General features: G+C 46.7%; 1 protein-coding gene across 8 annotated transcripts in view; it reads left to right on the plus strand.

The window, feature by feature from the left end:
* Positions 1–20,577, plus strand: part of LOC142365612 (single-stranded DNA-binding protein 2-like) — a 270,478-nt gene that overhangs the window by 189,564 nt on the left and 60,337 nt on the right. For 6 of the 8 annotated variants that reach the window (XM_075446555.1, XM_075446549.1, XM_075446550.1 and 3 more), the window contains 3 exons: positions 8,008–8,067; positions 11,412–11,478; positions 11,664–11,734. In XM_075446555.1, coding sequence (XP_075302670.1) covers positions 8,008–8,067; positions 11,412–11,478; positions 11,664–11,734 — 198 coding nt within the window. The remainder of the gene's footprint in view (positions 1–8,007; positions 8,068–11,411; positions 11,479–11,663; positions 11,735–20,577) is intronic. The other 2 variants (XM_075446551.1, XM_075446552.1) reach the window with 1 other exon arrangement.

The raw sequence follows: 20,577 nt of genomic DNA on the forward strand, positions 1-20,577 counted from the left end.
CAATAGAAGTATTTTAACTACCCAAGGCTGTTCAAGATATGGAGAAGTTATTGCAACAAGGGAAAAACATCACAGAAGAAGGTAGAGAAGGTTCCATTCTGTATTTTCTTCACAAAAAATGTCTCAGAGGAAGAAGTATAATTGTAAATTGTCTCCATGAGATGGTACCCAAAGTACAGTAATGGTTTCAGTACAGAGCCCAAATATCAGATTAAGCTCAAAGTCACTGTTTTAATAAATCTCCCAGGTAAAACATCACTAATCACTACAGAGCACAGCAAACTGCAAAAGCCAACATCAATCTTTTACATGTACAGAAAAAAAAAGATCATGGCGCAGATCAGATAAAGTAATACTGAGAACAGATTAATCAATATCATGACCCACAACTGTTAACAGATATAAATCCCTTCTAATACGCTCTAGTCAACCTGTTATCGCAAACCCTTCGAGCCCAACATTGGTCGCCATAAAGGGCTGTTGTGGTTTAACCCCAGCTGGCAACTAAGCACCACACAGCCACTCGCTCACTCCCCTCCCCCAGCGGGATGGGGGAGAGAATTGGAAGGGTAAAAGTGAGAAAACTCATGGGTTGAGGTAAGTTACAGTTTAATAACTGAAGTAAAATTAAAAAAATAAAATAAAATAAAATGAAATAAAAATAATAATAATACATTGTAATGAAAAGGAAAATAATAATAAGAGAGAAATAAAACCCAAGAAAGATAGGTGATGCAAATGAAAACAATTGCTCACCCCCAACTTACTGATGCCCAGCCAGTCCCCGAGCAGTGGCCCCCTTGCCAACCTCCCTCATAATTTTATTGTTGAGCGTGACATCATATGGTGTGGAATATCCCTTTGGTCAGTTGGTGTCAACTGTCCTGGCTGTGTCCCCTCCTAACTTCTTGGGCACCCCTAGCCTATTCACTGGTGGGACAATATGAGGAGCAGAAAGGGCCTTGATGCTGTGTAAACACTGCTCAGCAATAGCTAAAACATCCCTGTGTAATCAGTCCAAAACATAGCCCCATACTAATGTCGTGGTTGAGCCCCAGCCTGCAACAAAAAACCACACGACCGCTCTCGCACTCTCTCACTCCTCCCCCTCCCCCATGGGGTGGGGAGGAGAATCAGAAGAAAAAGGCAAAACTCATTGATTAGGATAAAGACAGGTAAAGAGAACAGCAAAGGAATAGGAAAATAACAACAATAATACTGATTAAAAGAATATATGAAGCGAGGGATACGCAGTGCAATTTTCTCAATGCCTGATTCCCAGCTCGCTCCTGAGCAGCAACTACCCTTCCCCAGCCAGTTCCCTCACTTACATACTGAGAATGATGTCAGCCCTCCAGGCTGTGCACCCTCACAGCTTCCTGTGAAAATTAACTCTATCCTAGCCAAAACCAGGACAACTAGTTACTATGAAGAAAATTATATCTGTCCCAGCCAAAACCAGCACACTAGTGTAATCTTTTCACAACTGTCATTTAACCTTTATTCTCCAATTTGTAAACCCTCTGTATTTTAAATTTCTTTCTAGTATCGTTTTGGAACATGTGTTTATGTAGTGCCGAGTTTCAGCATCCATGCAGGGACAGGAATGACTCCCACACATTGATACAATGCACAGCCGATTCCCCTTTATTGGTCTGCTTGCGTGGTTATATACATTTTTCATATCTGCACACGCGATCATGCTTATTCGGATAGGCTACAGACATAAATCACGCGCTGTTCATGCACCCCATATTCCCTTATGATTGGTAACTGCCGGGGCGATCGGCTAAGTCCTGCCCCGAGGGTTGCTGTCCTGGAGAGACGGCGGAAGAATGCAGCCAACTCAATGTGAGTGATAAGCAAGCTTCGTTTATTACAGTTTGGTTACACAATTTATAGAGTGATTAATTAGCTACTACATATTGCAAAGTTAGAGCTCATTATTGGCTAGCCAGCTAAATGTCAACTCCGCCCATACTCCCTCATTCCTCTCCAGCTGCATCTTGTTTTTCACATTCTTGCTAACCGCAGAGTTGATTTGTTAAATTCCTTGTTCTGTCAAGGACACCGTGTGCTAAGCTTAAAATGGATTTTCTACAACAAGCAATTCGGTCGAGCCTTGCCATCCCCCCACACTTCCCCCTTTTTCTTTTTAAATTGCGATAGGGCTCCTAATAGATGAGAATTTGTTAAAAATACACAAAGGTCAATAGGGAGGTCGGGGTCACGGCGGTGGACAAAACGTGAGGCAATCTGGTCAGCAATTTGAGAGAGGATACGCTGCTGTTCCGACGTAAGTTGCACCGGTGTGGTTGGGTCTGTCCCACGTAGTAACGGTCGAAGGCTGTCCAATTGTGCTTTGGATATTCCGACGACAGGACGGATCCATTGGATGTCTCCCATCAGCCTTTGGGCGTCATGCAGTGTCTTGATTGACGTGTTGAGTTGCAGTTTTTGTGGGTGGATCTGAGAGTCAGAAATCTTCCAGCCTAGGTATAGCCATGGCGCTTTCGTTTGAATTTTTTCCATGGCTATTACTAAACCATTCTCTCTCAGCTTTGTATGTAATATCCGAACTTGTTCTGGACTGAACTCCGATTCTTGCGCAAGTAGGATATCATCCATATAATGGTAAATGAACATTTGTGGCCATAATTTCCTTAAGGGTTGTAGTGCATTGTCCACATACAACTGGCACAGCGTGGGACTATTTTTCATTCCTTGTGGTAATACTGTCCATTCAAAACGCTGGGCTGGCGCCTCTTTGTTAACAGAGGGCAAAGTAAACGCGAAGCGTTGCATATCTTGCTCGTGTAATGCAATAGTAAAAAAGCAATCTTTTAAGTCCACTATCAACAGTCTCCAATGCTCTGGTAACATAGCGGGGTTAGGTAGTCCTGGCTGCAGCGCTCCCATCGATTGCATTTGAGTGTTAACTGCCCTTAAGTCATGTACTAGCCTAAATTTTCCAGATTTTTTCTTGATCACAAAAATTGGGGTATTCCAAGGGCTTGTCGATAAACGCAGATGTTTTTGGTCTAGTTGTTCTTGCACTATTTGATGAGCGGCGGCGAGGCTTTCCTGCTTTAACGGCCACTGCTCGACCCACACTGGTTCGTTCGTTATCCACTGCAATGGGATCGGGAAAGCCCAGGTTGCAGTGACCGTTACTGAAAAACCTTCTCGGTGGTTAGCACCACCCCCAATTGGTCAAGAACATCTCTTCCAATTAGACCATTCACTCCAGTCGGGAGGGGCATGATAGTGACTGGCACGGTCGCATGTCTGTTGTCTATGACTATCAAAATACGGTCCACGCTCCGTTGTACCGGAGTGTATCCTCCCACTCCTTCAACTCCTCGCTCCATTGGTTTCGTAGGCCATGTTCTAGGCCAGACCCCTTCTTCTACAATAGTTAAGTCAGCACCTGTATCCAACAGCAGCGAGAGGTGGATCTGTTGACCCCGGGCCTCTAGCGTAGCCATCGTAGTCGGTCGACGGTTCATAGACATGGTCAAAAATACTCCTGCTCCCGTTGAGCCAAATCCTCGGTCCTCCCGGGGGGTGGTGATTTTCGGGGAAATACCCGCAGTCAGGTGCGGCAGCGGTACCAATTGGGCAATTTTGCTGCCTGTTGGAATATGTATTGGCGGAAACGATGTCTGGACAATGATGCTAATAGTCCCGGTAAAATCGGCGTCAATGAGTCTTGGGATGACCGTCAAACCTTTTAGGCTTGTTGACGAGCGGCCGAGTAATAACGATTCACATGCTTGTTTATTAATAATCACTGGTCCCTTTACATTGCTTGGTACTCGTTGGGGTCTTTGATCCAATAGGGTGACAGCTACTGCCGTTGCCACATCCATTCCGAGGCTGCCGGCTGCAGCTGGTTGTAACTGGCTGCTGATGTCGCTGTGGGCGTTTATAAGTTGGCAGTCACTTGCTGCACTGCTGGAGCTGCTACTTGTGTCGGGGCGCGACGGCTCGACGCGCTCATCCGTCCGTTTCCCGACTTGAGACATATCTCAGTATTGTGATTGTTCGTACGGCAGTTCTCACACCACACCCTGGTGGCTTGACAATTACGTCTCATATGTCCTTCTCGTCCACATCGGTAGCACTTAAAGTTTCGTGGCGGCTTCGGTCGTGCCTCCGCAGCATTAACTCGAAGGGGTTGCAGAGCGGCAAACACTTGCTGTTGGATTTGCTGTTGGGCTGTGAAGGCCTGTTGTTGGGCTTGAAGGATATCGCTTCCTAACTGTTTCATAGCCTCGACCAACATAGCTTGTGGTCCTACCGGTACCCTACTCATTCTATCCAACATTAGTTCTACTGTGGCATCAGCGGGTAAAGAACTTATGATGTTTCTAGTCTGAGTATTCGAATTCTGAATAACACACTGCCTCAACAAAGCTGCCCTCATCCATTCCGGTACATCTGACTGTTCTATGGCACTAGTGAGGCGATCAATAAAGCGAGCAAAAGTTTCCTCCCTTCCTTGCTTAATGCCCATATAGGACGGCGAGGGCTGTGTGGTTTTAACGTGTTCAAGAGCAGCCCTAGCCGTACGCATAGCCTCCAAGCACCGTTGTGGCCCCATCTGCAGTTGTGCCCTGATTGTGACAAAAGGACCTGCCCCCATCAGTTGTTCTACTGTTACGCCTCGCAGCGGATCGCCCTGCTCCCGCGGCGTTTGAGCGGACGCTTCACAATATCGCTGCCAATGGGCCTGCCACAACAATAACTGCGACTGAGTCATAATCATTCGCATAATAACCTTAATATCCTCAGGACAAAGCACAGCACCCCCCCATATATAATTCAACATCTGCTTAGATGGCTCGCCGTGCAAACCTGATTCATTCACCGTGTTCCGTAACTGTGACAACAATTTCCAGCCTAACGGAGCATGATTACCATGATAATCCCCATGCGCATCTTCTTCAAACGCTACCGGAAAGGCCAAGGGGAGAAATTCCCCTGCCTCAGACGCTTCGTCTGCCACCTTCCTCCAATTAATACCCATCGGTCTCCTACAGGTCCCACTATCCTTTCCCGTTTCTTTATTCCCTTGCTCCCCCTTTCCTTGCTCCATCCCTTGCTGCTCCACCTTCCGCCCTATCCCTAACTCCTTTTCTTCCTCAGCCTCTTGATTGTTACTAGACCCCTCCATCGTCACCTTCACTTTTTCCCAGCACGGAGGCTCCGGGACCTTACTCGTGCTAAATAACAAGGCATTGTCTCCAGGGGGTGCCGTGGTTCCACTAGAAAACAAGGAACATCCCGCCTCCGGCGGGGGGGGCTGACGGCTCTACCTTTTCCAACTTCTGAGTAACAACGGCCGCAAGGTTTTTCTCAACTTTATACCTCTTAATGCAATTGATAACCTCCCGCCACGGCTTCATTAACTTTTTACCTATCTTGTCATCATCAATCACCATATCCCATAACACGTCTCCAAAATCCCTCCACTCCTTCTCCTCAAATAACGAATCTGGAGTCTTAAAAAACCCCTTGAGCTTACCGGTTGCCACTAGTCCCGCTAGCTGTTTAATACAACCAAGCTCTACTCCCCGCTTTTCTAAAAAGCACTGTAATAAACTCTAGGGCTACTTCCTTATCCATACCTTTAACAATAAGCCTTTATCCTTTAACAACAATTAAAAACATATACCTGCCGAAGCGATATCCTTGCAGCCCTTAACCTGTAGCCCTTGCGGTGGCGAGCGTACGCAAAATCACGTAGTCAGGCTCCTAAGTCGACACACCACAGCGCAGTGTTCGGTCGCTTCTGCCCCCTGGTCGCTGCTCCCAGTGCCCCGCTCCTTGCCGCTGCTCCAGGTCCCTGTTCGGGCGCCAAATGCCGGGGTGATCGGCTAAGTCCTGCCCCGAGGGTTGCTGTCCTGGAGAGACGGCGGAAGAATGCAGCCAACTCAATGTGAGTGATAAGCAAGCTTCGTTTATTACAGTTTGGTTACACAATTTATAGAGTGATTAATTAGCTACTACATATTGCAAAGTTAGAGCTCATTATTGGCTAGCCAGCTAAATGTCAACTCCGCCCATACTCCCTCATTCCTCTCCAGCTGCATCTTGTTTTTCACATTCTTGCTAACCGCAGAGTTGATTTGTTAAATTCCTTGTTCTGTCAAGGACACCGTGTGCTAAGCTTAAAATGGATTTTCTACAACAAGCAATTCGGTTGAGCCTTGCCATCCCCCCACAGGTAACTATGCACTAACGCCAGTATCAACAGACTGCCTCCACGTCCTTGAACACATCTTGTTTTTGCTAACCCACATCATGTTTATTCTTAGCTGTCCTTTCCAGCGGCCTATTCAGTTATGCTAACTGTTTTGCTTAAGCAGCCTAGTCATGCTAACTCTCAAACTACATCGACCCCAACAATGTAGAAGATTATTATTACAACTTTCATCTGATTCTGACATGTGAAAGGTTCAGTTAATTTTTTTCTGCAGATCATGTTAAAGATACTGCTAATTATTAGTAAAATAATTATGTTGCTAGTTATTACTAATATTTTTGCATGTATTACTAATAATGATGATAACTGACATTTTAGTTTACAACACAGTACAGCTGACAGAGCCCAATTATGCCATTCATTCATGAAGCAGTGATGATGACCGTAGAGTTTTAGTGGCCTGTTTGTGTTCCTTAGCTATAGCAGAAAAGATTATTTCTGGTTAGAGATCATAAAGACTGGATTTCTGCAATAGCTCATTTGTCGTAAGAGATTTCTCTTGAGAAGTTCTATGAGACTGCTTTTTTTTATATCTCTTATTTCTCTTATGACTGCTAGGCAGTTTCATGAATGAAAGTGAGCTTCTGTTTCACAATATAAATTTTTATGTCATTTTTGCTTTCCTAGTGCCTAGCAATTTAGGCACAGGAGGGAAGATGCTAGTGTATAACTAGAAGATTTGAGAGGAAATCTCATGGAAAGGTTTTTTTTCCTCTCAAGCTCTTAAAGGAAACAGTCTTTTTTTGTCCCTGTATTCACAGTCAAAGTGTATATTTAGTCTTCATTTTCTTCTGGAATTATGGATATGTTTGCTTGCCAAAGCAATCCTCTTCATATGTTTAGTCATATGTTTGTGCCTTCTTCCTGTAGATCTCAAACTTGCCACTAATCTCCCTGCTTTTTAGATTTCTAGATTGCTGTCGCACTTCAAGATGGAACAAGTAGAGATGTTAAAGCTATTTGCTGATGCTACCATTCGTTTATCATTTATTTCTGGACCTAGTTTAAGGGACTGAACTTTTTTTCTAGGCTACAAAGTAGTATAGTAGTAGCAAAGAGCCACTACAATCTCACAGAGTGCAGCATGATATGAGAATTGAGTGAATATTTGGTTTTGAGAGAAAAAGAGTTGTAATGAGCATGGACTTATGTATGGAGAGATGGAAGGAGTACAATACTGAGTTAATATAGTTCACCACCACCAAAAGTTCTAGATTTATCACCAGCAAAGTTCTAGATATTTATGACATAAACTTGAAATCTGTGCCCTTGCATGTCAAATCTTGTTTTGTATTTTTATATAATGTATTATTATAAAAAAGTGAAGGGAAAGTATTTGCTAATTATTATGCTGTTATTTACCTCTTGAGTCTTCCAAGAACATTTTTCTTTTGTATTCCCCCTTATCCAGTCAAAAAACTAGATGTGTGATTATATGATCTAAATGATTTCTTATTCTTCATAGTTGATGCATTAAGTTGTTTATATCTGCCTTCACAATAGCTGTAGAAAAATGTTATATTTTTAAATAATGTAACTTAGTAGATAGATACACTAAGAATCTTTAAATTTATTTAGTTATAGCTAAACATTGCAGAATAATGTACTGGATGTTCAGTGGAAGCATGTAAGCTGGATTCCCGAGGTTTGAGCATGACACAAGCCATACACCCAATGACTCAACACAGTATTCACAAGCTAACTTTAATTATTCAGCACTACTTTTTTTTCCATAGCCTTTCATGTTCCCTCGATACCCTGGAGGTCCAAGGCCACCTTTAAGAATACCCAATCGGGTAAGAATTTATCACTGATGCACATTTGTGTTCCAGGGGCATGGTGCACTATTGAGAACAGGGAATGCTCTCTCGTTGGCTACCAATTTCTCTGACATACAAAACTCACTTAGTTTCTCTCTACCCCATTTTGTCTGACCATTAAATGGTTATTTTGATATGGTGTATGATAAGACACACCACTCTCAGCTCACTTTCCTATGCTTAATTAGTGTCTACACCTCAAAACCTATTGTGCATTAAGCCTGTCTACAGAGGGAGAATATAGTTGTCTTGTACAGTGCTAAAAATATTGTCCCCATCTTATAAGCCCCCTTCAGGTACTGGAAGGATGCAATAAGGTCTCCCCACAGTCTTCTGTTCTCCAGGCTGAACAACCTCAACTCTCTCAGACTTTCCTCATAGGAGAGGTGTTCCAGCCCTTGATCATCCTTGTGGCCCTCCTCTGGACCCACTCCAACAGGTCCATGTTTTTCCTGTGCTGGGCACTCCAGAACTGTACGCAGGACTCCAGGTGGGGTCTCACCAGAGCGGAGTAGAGGGGCAGAATCCCTTCCGTCGACATGCTGGCCATTGTTCTCTTGATGCAGCCCAGGATACAGTTGGCCTTCTGGGCTGCAAGAGCACATTGTTGGCTCATGTCCAGCTTTTCATCCACCAGTACCTCCAAGTCCTTCTCGGCAGGGCTTCTCTCAATCCCTTCATCCCCCGCCTGTATTGACACGGGGGGTTGCCCCCACCCAGATGTAGGATCCTGCACTTGGCCTTGTTGAACCTCATGAGGTTCACACAAGCCCACTTCTCTGTGGGAAACCATATAACTTGAGACAGAACAGCACTGTCTCACGACCCAGAAAGATCAGCACATCCTGTGCCTCCCTTCTCTGTTCTCAGGAGACAAGCTGTTTTCACACATCCAGCTGCAAAAGATCCTGGAAAACAGCAACCGTGGACTGGCATTCGCAAAGCCACGAATCCAAAGCCGATTGGCTCTAGTAACTATTGTATTAGTATATAAGGTATTCACTTGAGCAATAAAATGATTCTGATCGAGCACACGATTGGGGTCCGTGAAGTCATTCACCACACTTCTCCAGTTTGTCCAGGTCCCTCTGAATGGCATCCTGTCCCTCAGGCATGTCAACCTCACCTCTCAGCTTGGTGTCATCTTTGAAAGGTCCTGGAGGACAGGAGAGGTACCCGAGGACTGGAGAAAAGACAATGTCACTCCAATCTTCAAAAAGGGCAAGAAGGAGGACCCAGGGAACTACAGGCTGGTCCGCCTCACCTCCATCCCAGGAAAGGTGATAGAGCAACTCATTCTGGATGTCATCATTAAGCAAGTGGAGGAAAAGGAGGTGATCAGGAGTAGCCAGCATGGATTCACCAAGGGGAACTCATGCTTGACCAATCTGAGAGCTTTCTATGATGGCATGAGTGGCTGGGTAGATGAGGAGAGAGCAGTGGATGTTGTCTACCTCGACTTCAGCAAGGCTTTCGACACAGTCTCCCATCACATCCTCCTAGGGAAGCTCTCAGGAAGTGTGGGCTAGACAAGTGGACTGTGAGGTGGATTGAGAACTGGCTGAATGGCAGAGCTCAGAGGGTTGTCATCAACTGAGTGGCTGATACACCGGAAGGCTGTGCTGCCATTCAGCAAGACCTGGACAGGCTGGAGAGTTGGGCGCAGAGGAATCTGCTGAAGTCCCACAAGGGCAAGTCCAGGGGCCTGCACCTGGGGAGGAATAACCCAATGCACCAGTACAGGCTCGGGGCTGACCTGCATGAATGCAGCTCTGTGGAGAGGGACCTGGGTGTCCTGGTGGACGACAGGTTAACCATGAGCCAGCAGTGTGCCCTTGTTGCCAAGAAGGCCAATGGGATTCTGGAGTGCATTAAGAACAGTGTGACCAGCACGTCGAGGGAGGTTCTCCTCCCCCTCTGCACTGCCCTAGTGAGGCCCCATCTGGAGTACTCTGTCCAGTTCTGGGCTCCCCATTTCAAGAAAGATGAGGAGCTACTGGAGAGAGTCCAGCAGAAGGCTACAAAGATGATGAGGGGACTGGAGCATCTCTACTACAAGGAGAGGCTGAGGCAGCTGGGCTTGTTCAGCCTGAAGAAGAGAAGGCTGAGAGGGGACCTAATAAATGCTTATAAATATCTTAAGGGTGGGTGTCAAGAGGATGGGGCCAGACTCTTTTCAGTGGTGCCCAGCGACAGGACAAGGGGCAATGGGCACAAAATGAAGCACAGGAAGTTCCACCTGAACATGAGGAAGAACTTCTTCCCTCAGAGGGTGACGGAGCACTGGAACAGGCTGCCCAGGGAGGTTGTGGAGTCTCCTTCTCTGGAGATATTCAAGACCCACCTGGACGAGGTCTTCTGCAACCTGCTGTAGGTGACCCTCCTTTGGCAGAGGGGTTGGACTAGATGACCCCCAGAGGTCTCTTCCAACCCCTACCATTCTGTGATTCTATGATAATACCAGATTTATTTACTTCAGATACATTTTTACTGAAAATGTGTTGTTGTTCTGAAGTGTTAATTAGCACTTCATCATTCAGCTACAAAAATCCATTTGTAACACCATTTTTCTAGTTGATTAAACTATAGGTAAGAGACTAGAATTTAGCCTTAAACCTTGAATTTAACAAAACTGAAAGGACAGATAAAAATCTGGGGATTTAAAAATAATGTGTTTGATTTAGACCAGAGGTGAGGTGACAACACAATATGTCTTCGTCCTTTAAGTTAAGATTTAGGAGCAAGTTTTGTCACTCTTTTACTACTCTCCTGCAGATGGATAATAAGCTTAATTTACCATTGATGTCCTTCAAGAGTAAGGCAGAGTGGAAGCTAAAATATCATTCACATCAAAGCCCTAATTTACCCTTTGAATGCTGTGATATTGGCTTATTTATGACTCATTCACAGAGAAGATCTCAGTCTTCACATTCTGGCTATATAAAGGAAGATGTTAAAATAATTGTTAAAAAGGAAAAGTGTAACAATTGAAGCTTAGGGTAAATTACCAGATAACCAAGAAATAGTTAATGTTCTGAGGTTAAAAAATAGGCAAGGTAAATTAAAGGTAAAACCAGGGAAAAAAGTAAGTTAGGTAATAGTATATTTTGGAGATTATTTATACATAATTCCATGGAAGCCCAAGTTTTTGTTTGTGCAAATCCATAATCAGGGTCTTAGGCATTTAGGAAACTTAACTCTTCCAGATTTCTCTTGATTCAGAAGAAATATCTGAGAATTAAAAACAAAATACCTGTATTATATGTTTAACAGAAATTTTCATCTATTATCTACTTTTAATACTGTTTCTATGTCTGCAGGCACTTGGAGGTGTCCCAGGAAGTCAGCCATTATTGCCTAGTGGGATGGACCCAACACGGCAGCAAGGTGAAGTGTGAAATAATTATTTGGCATGTTAAAAAGCACTATGATCTGAAACTTGTGTCTTTATGTTTCAAAGCTTACTGCAACTTTGTTAGCTCTTTGTTATGCTAAGGGATTATTTCTTAAAGTTGTTTTAGAAAGTGCTTGTATAATGCATAGTTGTTCACGTTGCATAATTTTCTTTTCAGGGCACCCAAACATGGGTGGGCCAATGCAGAGAATGGCTCCTCCAAGAGGAATGGTTCCTTTAGGACCACAGGTACCTTCCATGGATAGCTATCTCTTTTTATTGACAGGATCTGTACTTATACTATATTACTCTGTCTTTCTGTGAGTTGAATATAGAATGTGCCAGGACCTGTTCTTCTAATCCCATTTAAAAATAAATTTTATTTATTTTATACAGTTACCTCTGAACTGCAGCTGTACAAAGTCTCAAATTCAGGAATAAGTTATTTTAATTAATGGTTGAAATTAAAACTTACTTAAGTAACTTGCTTATTTCAGAAAAGTTATGTTTGTCCCTCAGGCAGTGTATGTTATAACTAAAGGCTAAGATTTGTAATGGAGCTCAAGGACTGAACAGGTGTTTCCTTATTGTTATAGTTTGGCTGCGGCCGGCAACAAAAGCGCCATGCGGCCGCCCCTCCCCCCGCTGGGGTGCAGAGGAGAATAGAAAGAAACAGGCAGAAACTGGTGGGTCGGGATAAGGGCAGTTTAACAGAACAGCAAACAAAGGAACAGGAACAACAACGATACAGATAAGGAGAAAACACAACACAAACCGCACAACACAGAGAGTCGCCCTCCACGACTGCCACCGCGAACTCCCGAGCCGCGAGTGAGTTCCCGCTGCCCAGCTCCCCCCCTCCGGAACCCAGCATGACAGCACATGATATGGAATGCCCTGCTCTGTTTGGCCAGGTGGAGTCAGCCCCCCCCCCGGCTGTGCCCCTTCCTGGATTCTGGTGAAAATTAACCCTGTCCTGGCCAAACCCAGGACACCTTATCCTCCCAACCTAATTGATCGCACTGTTTGGGAGGAATGAATTAATCTAATACAATTAAGTTAGTCAAACTCTTTGTAGTAAAAAATTCCAAAAATATTCTTTAAAAATTGTTCTTCATCCACTATTGATCTAGAATTTTTGTTGAGTGCTAGAGAGATTTAAATGTAAAATTTGAAGTTCACACTACTGTTTCTCCTCCTTATCAGTCATAAGCATCTCTCTAGCTCTGTTTTCAAGGAGCGAAGCAAAATTGAATTGCGAGAATCAGACTGCTGCCTTGCTGCACAGACAGTAAATGGGAAACCCTTAATGTGCTGGTGTAGAAATGCTTACACCATGCATAGCATTTATATGTTTGTTTCCCAACCGATATAAACTGTTACCAGTAGAAATGCTTTAATGCCTATATGATTGTCATATACTTATGCCAATATAAACAATGACAGTAAACAATTTTTTCCAGTTCAAAGATATACATAGTGTGACTTAAGTCCTCCAAAACCAGAAAAGTTACTTCAGTTTTATATTTTATGACTCTAGACTGTTTCAAACTAAATAACTTAGAGCAAAAAGTGGTATATCATTGTAAATGCTTAAGTCCTTGAAAAGCTCCAAACGGTTTGGTTCAGGCTTTTTCAAGCTGCAATTATGCCAGCTGAACAGGCTGCTACCTACAATCAGTACCTGGCTACTTATTCCAAGTCCCCTCTGCTGGTGAGCTTCTCACATTCTCCCTAATACATTCTAGTCAAAAGCAATTGAATTATATTAAATATTTAAAAAATAAGTCTTGGCTAATCATAGAATCATAGAATACATTGGGTTGGAAGGGACCTTTAGAGGTCATCTAGCTCAACGCCCCTGCAGTGAGCAGGGACATCTTCAACTAGACCAGGTTGCTCAGAGCCCCATCCAACCTGGCCTTGAATGTTTCTAGGGATGGGGTCTCCACTACCTCTCTGGGAAACCTCTTCCAGTGTTTTACCACCCTCATGGTAAAAAATTTCTGCCTTATATCTAGTCTAAATCTACCCTCCCTTAGTTTAAAGCCATTACTCCTTGTCCTATCGCAACAGGCCCTGTTGAAAATATTTTCCCCATCTTTCCTTTAGGCCCCCTTCAGGTACCGGAAGGCTGCTCTAAGGTCTCCACTGAACAACCCCAACTCTCTCAGCCTGTCCTCATAGGAGAGGTGTTTCAGTCCTTGGATCATCTTTGTGGCCCTCCTCTGGACCCACTCCAACAGCTCCATGTCTTTCCTGTCCTCCAGAGGGCTCCAGAGCTGTATGCAGGACTCCAGGTGGAGTCTCACCAGAGCAGAGTAGAGGGGCAGAATCACCTCCTTTGACCTGCTGGCAACTCTTCTCTTGATGCAGCCCAGGATATGGTTGGCTTTCTGGGCTGTGAGAGCACATTGTTGGCTCATGTCCAGCTTTTCATCCACCAGTACCCCCAAGTCCTTCTCGGCAGGGCTGCTCTCAATCCCTTCATCCCCCAGCCTGTATTTGTGCTTGGGATTGCCCCAACCCATGTGCAGGACCCTGCACTTGGCCTTGTTGAACCTCATGAGGTTCACACAGGCCCACTTCTCCAGCTAGTCCAGGTCCCTCTGAATGGAATCCCGTCCCTCAGGCGTGTCGACTTCACCTCTCAGCTTGGTGTCATCTGCACACTTGCTGAGGGTGCACTCAATCTCTCTGTCTATGTCATTGATGAAAATATTAAACAGCACTGGTCCCAGTACGGACCCCTGAGGGACACCACCACTGGTCACTGGTCTCCATTTGGACATCAAGCCATTGACCACTACCCTCTGACTGTGACCATCCAACCAATTCCTCATCCACTGAACAGTCCACCCATCAAATCCACGTCTCTCCAATTTAGAGAGAAGAATGTTGTGGGGGACCATGTCAAAGGCTATACAGAAGTCCAGATGGATCACATCCATAGCTCTTCCCTTGTCCACTGATCTAGTCACTCCATCATAGAAAGCCAGTAGGTTGGTCAGGCAGGACTTGCCCTTGGTGAAGCCATGCTGGCTGCTTCTAATCACCTCCCTGTCCTCCATATGCCTTAGCATGGCTTTTAGGAGGATCTGCTCCATGATTTTCCTAGTCACAGAGGTGAGGCTGACAGGTCGGTAGTTCCCAGGGTCCCCCTTTCTACCTTTTTTAAAAATGGGCACAATGTTCCCCTTTGTCTGACTGCCTTGACTTTTCAGATATGATGGAGAGTGGCTTGGAAATGACATCAGCCAATTCCCTCAGGACTCTGGGATGCATCTCGTCAGGTCCCACAGACTTATGTATGTTCAGGTTCCTCAGGTGGTCCCGTCCCCGGTGTTCCCTTACAGTGGGAGGGTCTTTACCCCCCTGGTACCCATTTTGCTGTCCATTGACTCTGGAGGGGCGAGGAGAGAGGTTTGCAGTGAAGACTGAGCCAAAAAAGTTGTTGAGTACCTCAGCCTTCTCCTCATCTATTGATACGAGGTCACCATTCTTGCTCAATGGGTGGGGGTGGGGGGGTATGCTTTCTTTGACCTTCCTTTTCTGGCTGACGTAACTGTAGAAGCCCTTCTTGTTATTCTTTGCCTCCCTTCCCAAGTCCAACTCCAGCCGTGTCTTGGCCTTCCTGACCTCATCCCTACACAACTGGGCAGCATCCCTATACTCTTCCCAAGATGCCTGTCCCTGCTTCCACTGCCTGTGCAGTTCCCTCTCGCCCTTTTGTTTGACCAGCAGTTCTCGACTCAGCCATGCCGGTCTCTTCCCTTCCTTGCCTGGGGACTGAGAGCTCCTGCACTCAATGGAAAGCATCCTTAAAGACCTGCCAGCTCTGTTCTGCCCCCCTGTCCCTGAGGACTGTTTCCCAGGGGATTCTATTGACTAACTCCTTGAAGAGCTGGAAGTTGGCTTTCCTACAGTTTACGATCCTGACTATACTCCTTGCCTTTCCCATATCCCTCAGGACTGTGAACTCCACCAGTGCATGATCACTGCAGCCCAGACTGCCTCCAGTCTTGATGTCACCGATGAGCTCACTTGCATTGGTGACCATCAGGTCCAATATTGCATCCCCTCAGGTAGGGCTGTCTATTACCTGGCTTTAGAAGTTATTCTCAATGCATTCTGGGAATCTCCTGGATTGCCTACAGCTCACCGTGCTATTTTTCCAGCGAATGTCGGGGTGGTTGAAGTCCCCCAGCAGGACCAGAGCCTGTGAGCGTGAAGCCTCCTGGAGCTGGAGGAAGAAGGCTTTGTCAGTAGGCTCCCCTTGATCAGGCGGCCTGTAGTAGACAGCCACAACAAGGTTCCCTTTGTTGCCGCTGTCTCTGATTCTTACCCGTAAGCTTTCGACCTGCTCGTAACTATTCTTCAGGGACAGCTCTTCACACTCTATCCATTTCTTGATGCAGAGTGCAGCACCTCCACCCCTCCTTCCTCACCTGTCCCTTCTGAACAGCCTGTAGCCATCAATAGCCACATTCCAGTCATGGGTTTCGTCCCGCCAAGTTTCAGTAAGGGCAATCAGGTCATAGCTTTCTTGCTGCACGGTACCTTCCAGCTCTTCCTGTTTGTTTCTCATTCTGCATGTGTTTGTGTAGAGGCACTTCGTCTGGGCTGTTGGCCATGTCACCTTCATAGAGGAACACCCCTTTTTTCCCTTGGGGTGTTTCACAGAAGCTTCCTTGTTGGCTCCTACTACCTCAGGAGCTCCCAGCTCATCTCTGCAAGACTTTGACTGTTCTGCAGTGTTCCCAGCACACCTCTGGGCAACTGCCTGAGGGCCTGTACTAGCACCTTGTCCCTCCAACCATTGTGTATCACCCCATAGTTTGTCACCGGCAAGCCTGATATGTTCCCCCTTCACACCTAGTTTAAAGCCCTGCCAATGAGTCCCTGCAAGCTCCTGAGCAAAGACCCTCTTTCCCCTTTGAGAAAGGTGAATCCTGTCTGATGCCAGCAAGCCTGGTGCTGTGTAGGCCATTCCGTTGTCAAAAAAGCCAAAGATGTCACATGTGTGACAAAGATGTCACATGTGTGACTGGCATGCTGTCATAGATGGCTACAGACTCTTTAGGAAAGACAGGTCAACAAGGAGAGGTGGGGGAGTTGCTCTATATGTGAGGGAGCAACTGGAATGCATTGAGCTTGGCCTGGGGGCAAGTGAAGAAGGAGTTGAAAGCTTGTGGGTTAGAATTAAGGGACAGGCTCACACGGGTGACATTACAGTGGGTGTATACTACAGGCCACCTGACCAGGAGGAGGAGGTTGATGAAGCCTTCTACAGGCAGCTGCAAGCAGCCTCACAGTCACAGGCTCTGGTTCTCATGGGGGACTTCAACCACCCTGACATCAGCTGGGAAGACCATACAGCTAGGCAGGCGCAATCCAGGAGGTTCCTACAGAGCATCGATGATAACTTTCTGATGCAAGTGGTGGAGGAACCAACAAGGAAAGGCGCGCTGCTGGACCTCGTGTTAACAAACAAGGAGGGACTGGTGGAGGACGTGAAGGTTGGAGGTAGACTCGGCTGCAGTGACCATGAAATGGTCGAGTTCAGGATCCTGCGTGGAGGAAGCAGGGCGATAAGCAGGATCAAAACCCTGGACCTCAGGAGGGCTGACTTTGCCCTCTTCAAGGAGCTACTGGGAGGAATCCCGTGGGCCAGGGCTCTCGAAGGCAGGGGGGTCCATGAGTGCTGGTCGCTTTTTAAACAACACTTCTTCCATGCACAGGAGCAATGCATCCCCCTGAGAAAGAAATTTAGCAAAGGAGGCAGGAGACCTGCATGGTTAAACAAGGAGCTTCTAGCGGAGATCAGGCAGAAGAGAAAGGTGCATGGCATGTGGAAAGAGGGACAGGCCACTTGGGAAGAGTACAGAAACGTAGTGAGAGCATGCAGGGATGCGACGAGGAAGGCCAAGGCTCACCTGGAATTGAAGCTGGCAAGGGATGTCAAAGACAACAAGAAGGGCTTCTTCAACTACATCAGCAGCAAAAGGAAGGCTAGGGACAACGTGGGGCCGCTGCTGAATGAGGCGGGTGTCCTGGTGACGGAGGATGCGGAGAAGGCAGAGCTAATGAATGCCTTCTTTGCTTCAGTCTTCAGTGCTAAGACTGGCCCTCAGGAATCCCAGGCCCCGGAGGTAAGAGAAGAAGCCTACAAAGAGCACAACTTTCCCTTGGTCGAGGAGGACTGTGTGAGGGATCGCTTAAGCGATCTGGATGTCCACAAATCCATGGGCCCCGATGGAATGCACCCACGAGTGCTGAGGGAGCTGGCGGATGTCATTGCTGAGCCACTCTCCATCATCTTTGAGAGGTCCTGGAGGACAGGAGAGGTGCCCGAGGACTGGAGAAAGGCCAATGTCACTCCAATCTTCAAAAAGGGCAAGAAGGAGGACCCAGGGAACTACAGGCCGGTCAGCCTCACCTCCATCCCGGGAAAGGTGATGGAGCAGCTTATCCTGGAGGCCATCGTCAAGCAAGTGGAAGAAAAGAAGGTTATCAGGAGTAGTCAGCATGGATTCACCAAGGGGAAATCATGCCTGACCAATCTGATAGCTTTCTACGATGACATGACTGGCTGGGTAGACGAAGGGAGAGCTGTGGATGTTATCTACCTTGACTTCAGCAAGGCTTTCGACACAGTCTCCCATGATATCCTCCTGGGGAAGCTGAGGAAGTGTGGGCTGGATGAGTGGTCGGTGAAGTGGATAGAGAACTGGCTGAATGGCAGAACTCAGAGGGTTGTCATCAGCGGCGCTGAGTCTAGTTGGAGGCTGGTGACAAGTGGTGTCCCCCAGGGGTCAGTACTGGGCCCAGTCTTGTTTAACTTCCTCATCAACGACCTGGATGAAGAGTTAGAATGTACCCTCAGCAAGTTTGCTGACGACACCAAACTGGGAGGTGTGGTAGATACACCAGAAGGCTGTGCTGCCATTCAGCGTGACCTGGATAGGCTGGAGAGCTGGGCAGAGAGGAACCTGATGAGGTTCAACAAGGGCAAGTGCAGGGTCCTGCACCTGGGGAGGAACAACCTCATGCACCAGTACAGGCTTGGGGTGGACCTGCTGGAGAGCAGCTCTGCGGAGAGGGACCTGGGTGTCCTGGTGGACGACAGGTTAACTATGAGCCAGCAGTGTGCCCTGGCTGTCAAGAAGGCCAATGGGATCCTGGGGTGCATCAAGAAGAGTGTGGCCAGCAGGACAAGGGAGGTTCTCCTTCCCCTCTACACTGCCCTAGTGAGGCCTCATCTGGAGTACTGTGTCCAGTTCTGGGCTCCCCAGTTCAAGAAGGATGAAGAGCTACTGGAGAGAGTCCAGCGGAGGGCTACAAGGATGGTGAGGGGACTGGAGCATCTCCCCTACGAGGAGAGGTTGAGGGAACTGGGCTTGTTCAGCCTGAAGAAGAGAAGGCTGCGAGGGGACCTTATAAATGCCTACAAATATCTGAAGGGTGGGTGTCAGGAGGATGGGGCCAAGCTCTTTTCAGTGGTGCCCAGTGACAGGACAAGGGGTAATGGGCACAAACTGAGGCACAGGAAGTTCCATCTGAACATGAGGAGGAACTTCTTCTCTCTGAGGGTGACGGAGCCCTGGAACAGGCTGCCCAGGGAGGTTGTGGAGTCTCCTTCTCTGGAGATATTCAAGACCCGCCTGGACAAGGTCCTGTGCAGCCTGCTGTAGGTGACCCTGCTTCGGCGGGGGGGTTGGACTAGATGACCCACAGAGGTCCCTTCCAACCCCTACTATTCTGTGTGTGATTCTGTGTGTGATGGTGACAGCAGCCACGGAGCCATGTAATCTGGCTCATTTTGACCACCAGAAGTTAGGGAGCACTTTTATGAACAACTCAACCACCAGATAAACAGTGGAGATGGTGACTTTGATTAAAAAGTTGTAAGCAACAAATTAGGGCAATAACGTCTGCAGAGAGCATAGCTGCAGCTGAAAGAACCTATGTATTAGTAGCCTTAATGAAAATATTTTATGACCAAGAAGGACATTTGAGTAGAATTTTTCTAGACCTGCAGGATTCCGTAAAGATCTTTAACCCAGGTCCACACAAATGTTCTTGAACTGAAGTAAAGACGGAAGATACCAGACAGACCAAATAAGGAGAATGGCTCAACCCTCCAAATCAAGATGTGAAAATGATATAAAACAGATACAGAACTACTGTTTTGTTACAGTCAGACTGTGTCCTCTTCCAGATCCACTAGTGCCAAGTGAAGATGTTACTGTGCCTAGCTGCTTTGGCTACCCACCAGTTACGGCACTATAGTTCTGACAGAAGAGTTGTTACTGTGAGCATCCTCTAATCTGTGTCAGGCAAAATTATCTAGGATAACTCAGGTTAAAGAGGTGCTTTGAGTTAATCTGGCTGACTTTTGTCTGAGCATGCACACCAATCAGTCTGCCAGCACTACAAAAAAGACAGGAATGAGTAGAGCTTGATGACTAGCCGCTATGAATAATACTGTCTTCAGCTGGCACAGTTGGATCTAGAAGACATCAGTTTGCAGCCTTTGGACCTATTATTGCAAACCAGCTATCTATGTGTCCTGGGTTCGGCCAGGACAGGGTTAATTTTCCCCAGAATCCAGGAAGGGAATCCAGGAAGGGACACAGCCAGGCGGGCTGACCCCACCTGGCCAAACAGAGCAGGGCATTCCATACCATGTGCCGTCATGCTGGGTTCCGGAGTGGGGGGGGGGGCGCAGCGGGAACTCACTCGCGGTTCAGGAGGGCGCAGCAGTGGTTCGGTCCGGGAGAACGGCTCTGTGGGTCATGCGGTTTGTGTCGTGTTTTCCCCTTATCTATATCGTTGTTGTTCCTGTTCCCTTTGTTTGCTGTTCTGTTAAACTGCCCTTATCCCGACCCACCAGTTTCTGCCTGTTTCTTTCTATTCTCCTCCGCACCCCAGCGGGGGGAGGGGCGGTCACGTGGCACTTTTCTTGCCGGCCGCAGCCCAAAGCAGAACATTAATTTGGCGCCCAAGCGTGGGGCGGGGATAACAGCAGGGCTGAGCAGCGGGTGTTAAAACAACTTTCTTAGATTTTGTTATAATTTGTTGTACGTATT

Source organism: Opisthocomus hoazin, chromosome W (genome assembly GCF_030867145.1).
Source record: "Opisthocomus hoazin isolate bOpiHoa1 chromosome W, bOpiHoa1.hap1, whole genome shotgun sequence".
Classification (NCBI taxonomy): domain Eukaryota; kingdom Metazoa; phylum Chordata; class Aves; order Opisthocomiformes; family Opisthocomidae; genus Opisthocomus; species Opisthocomus hoazin.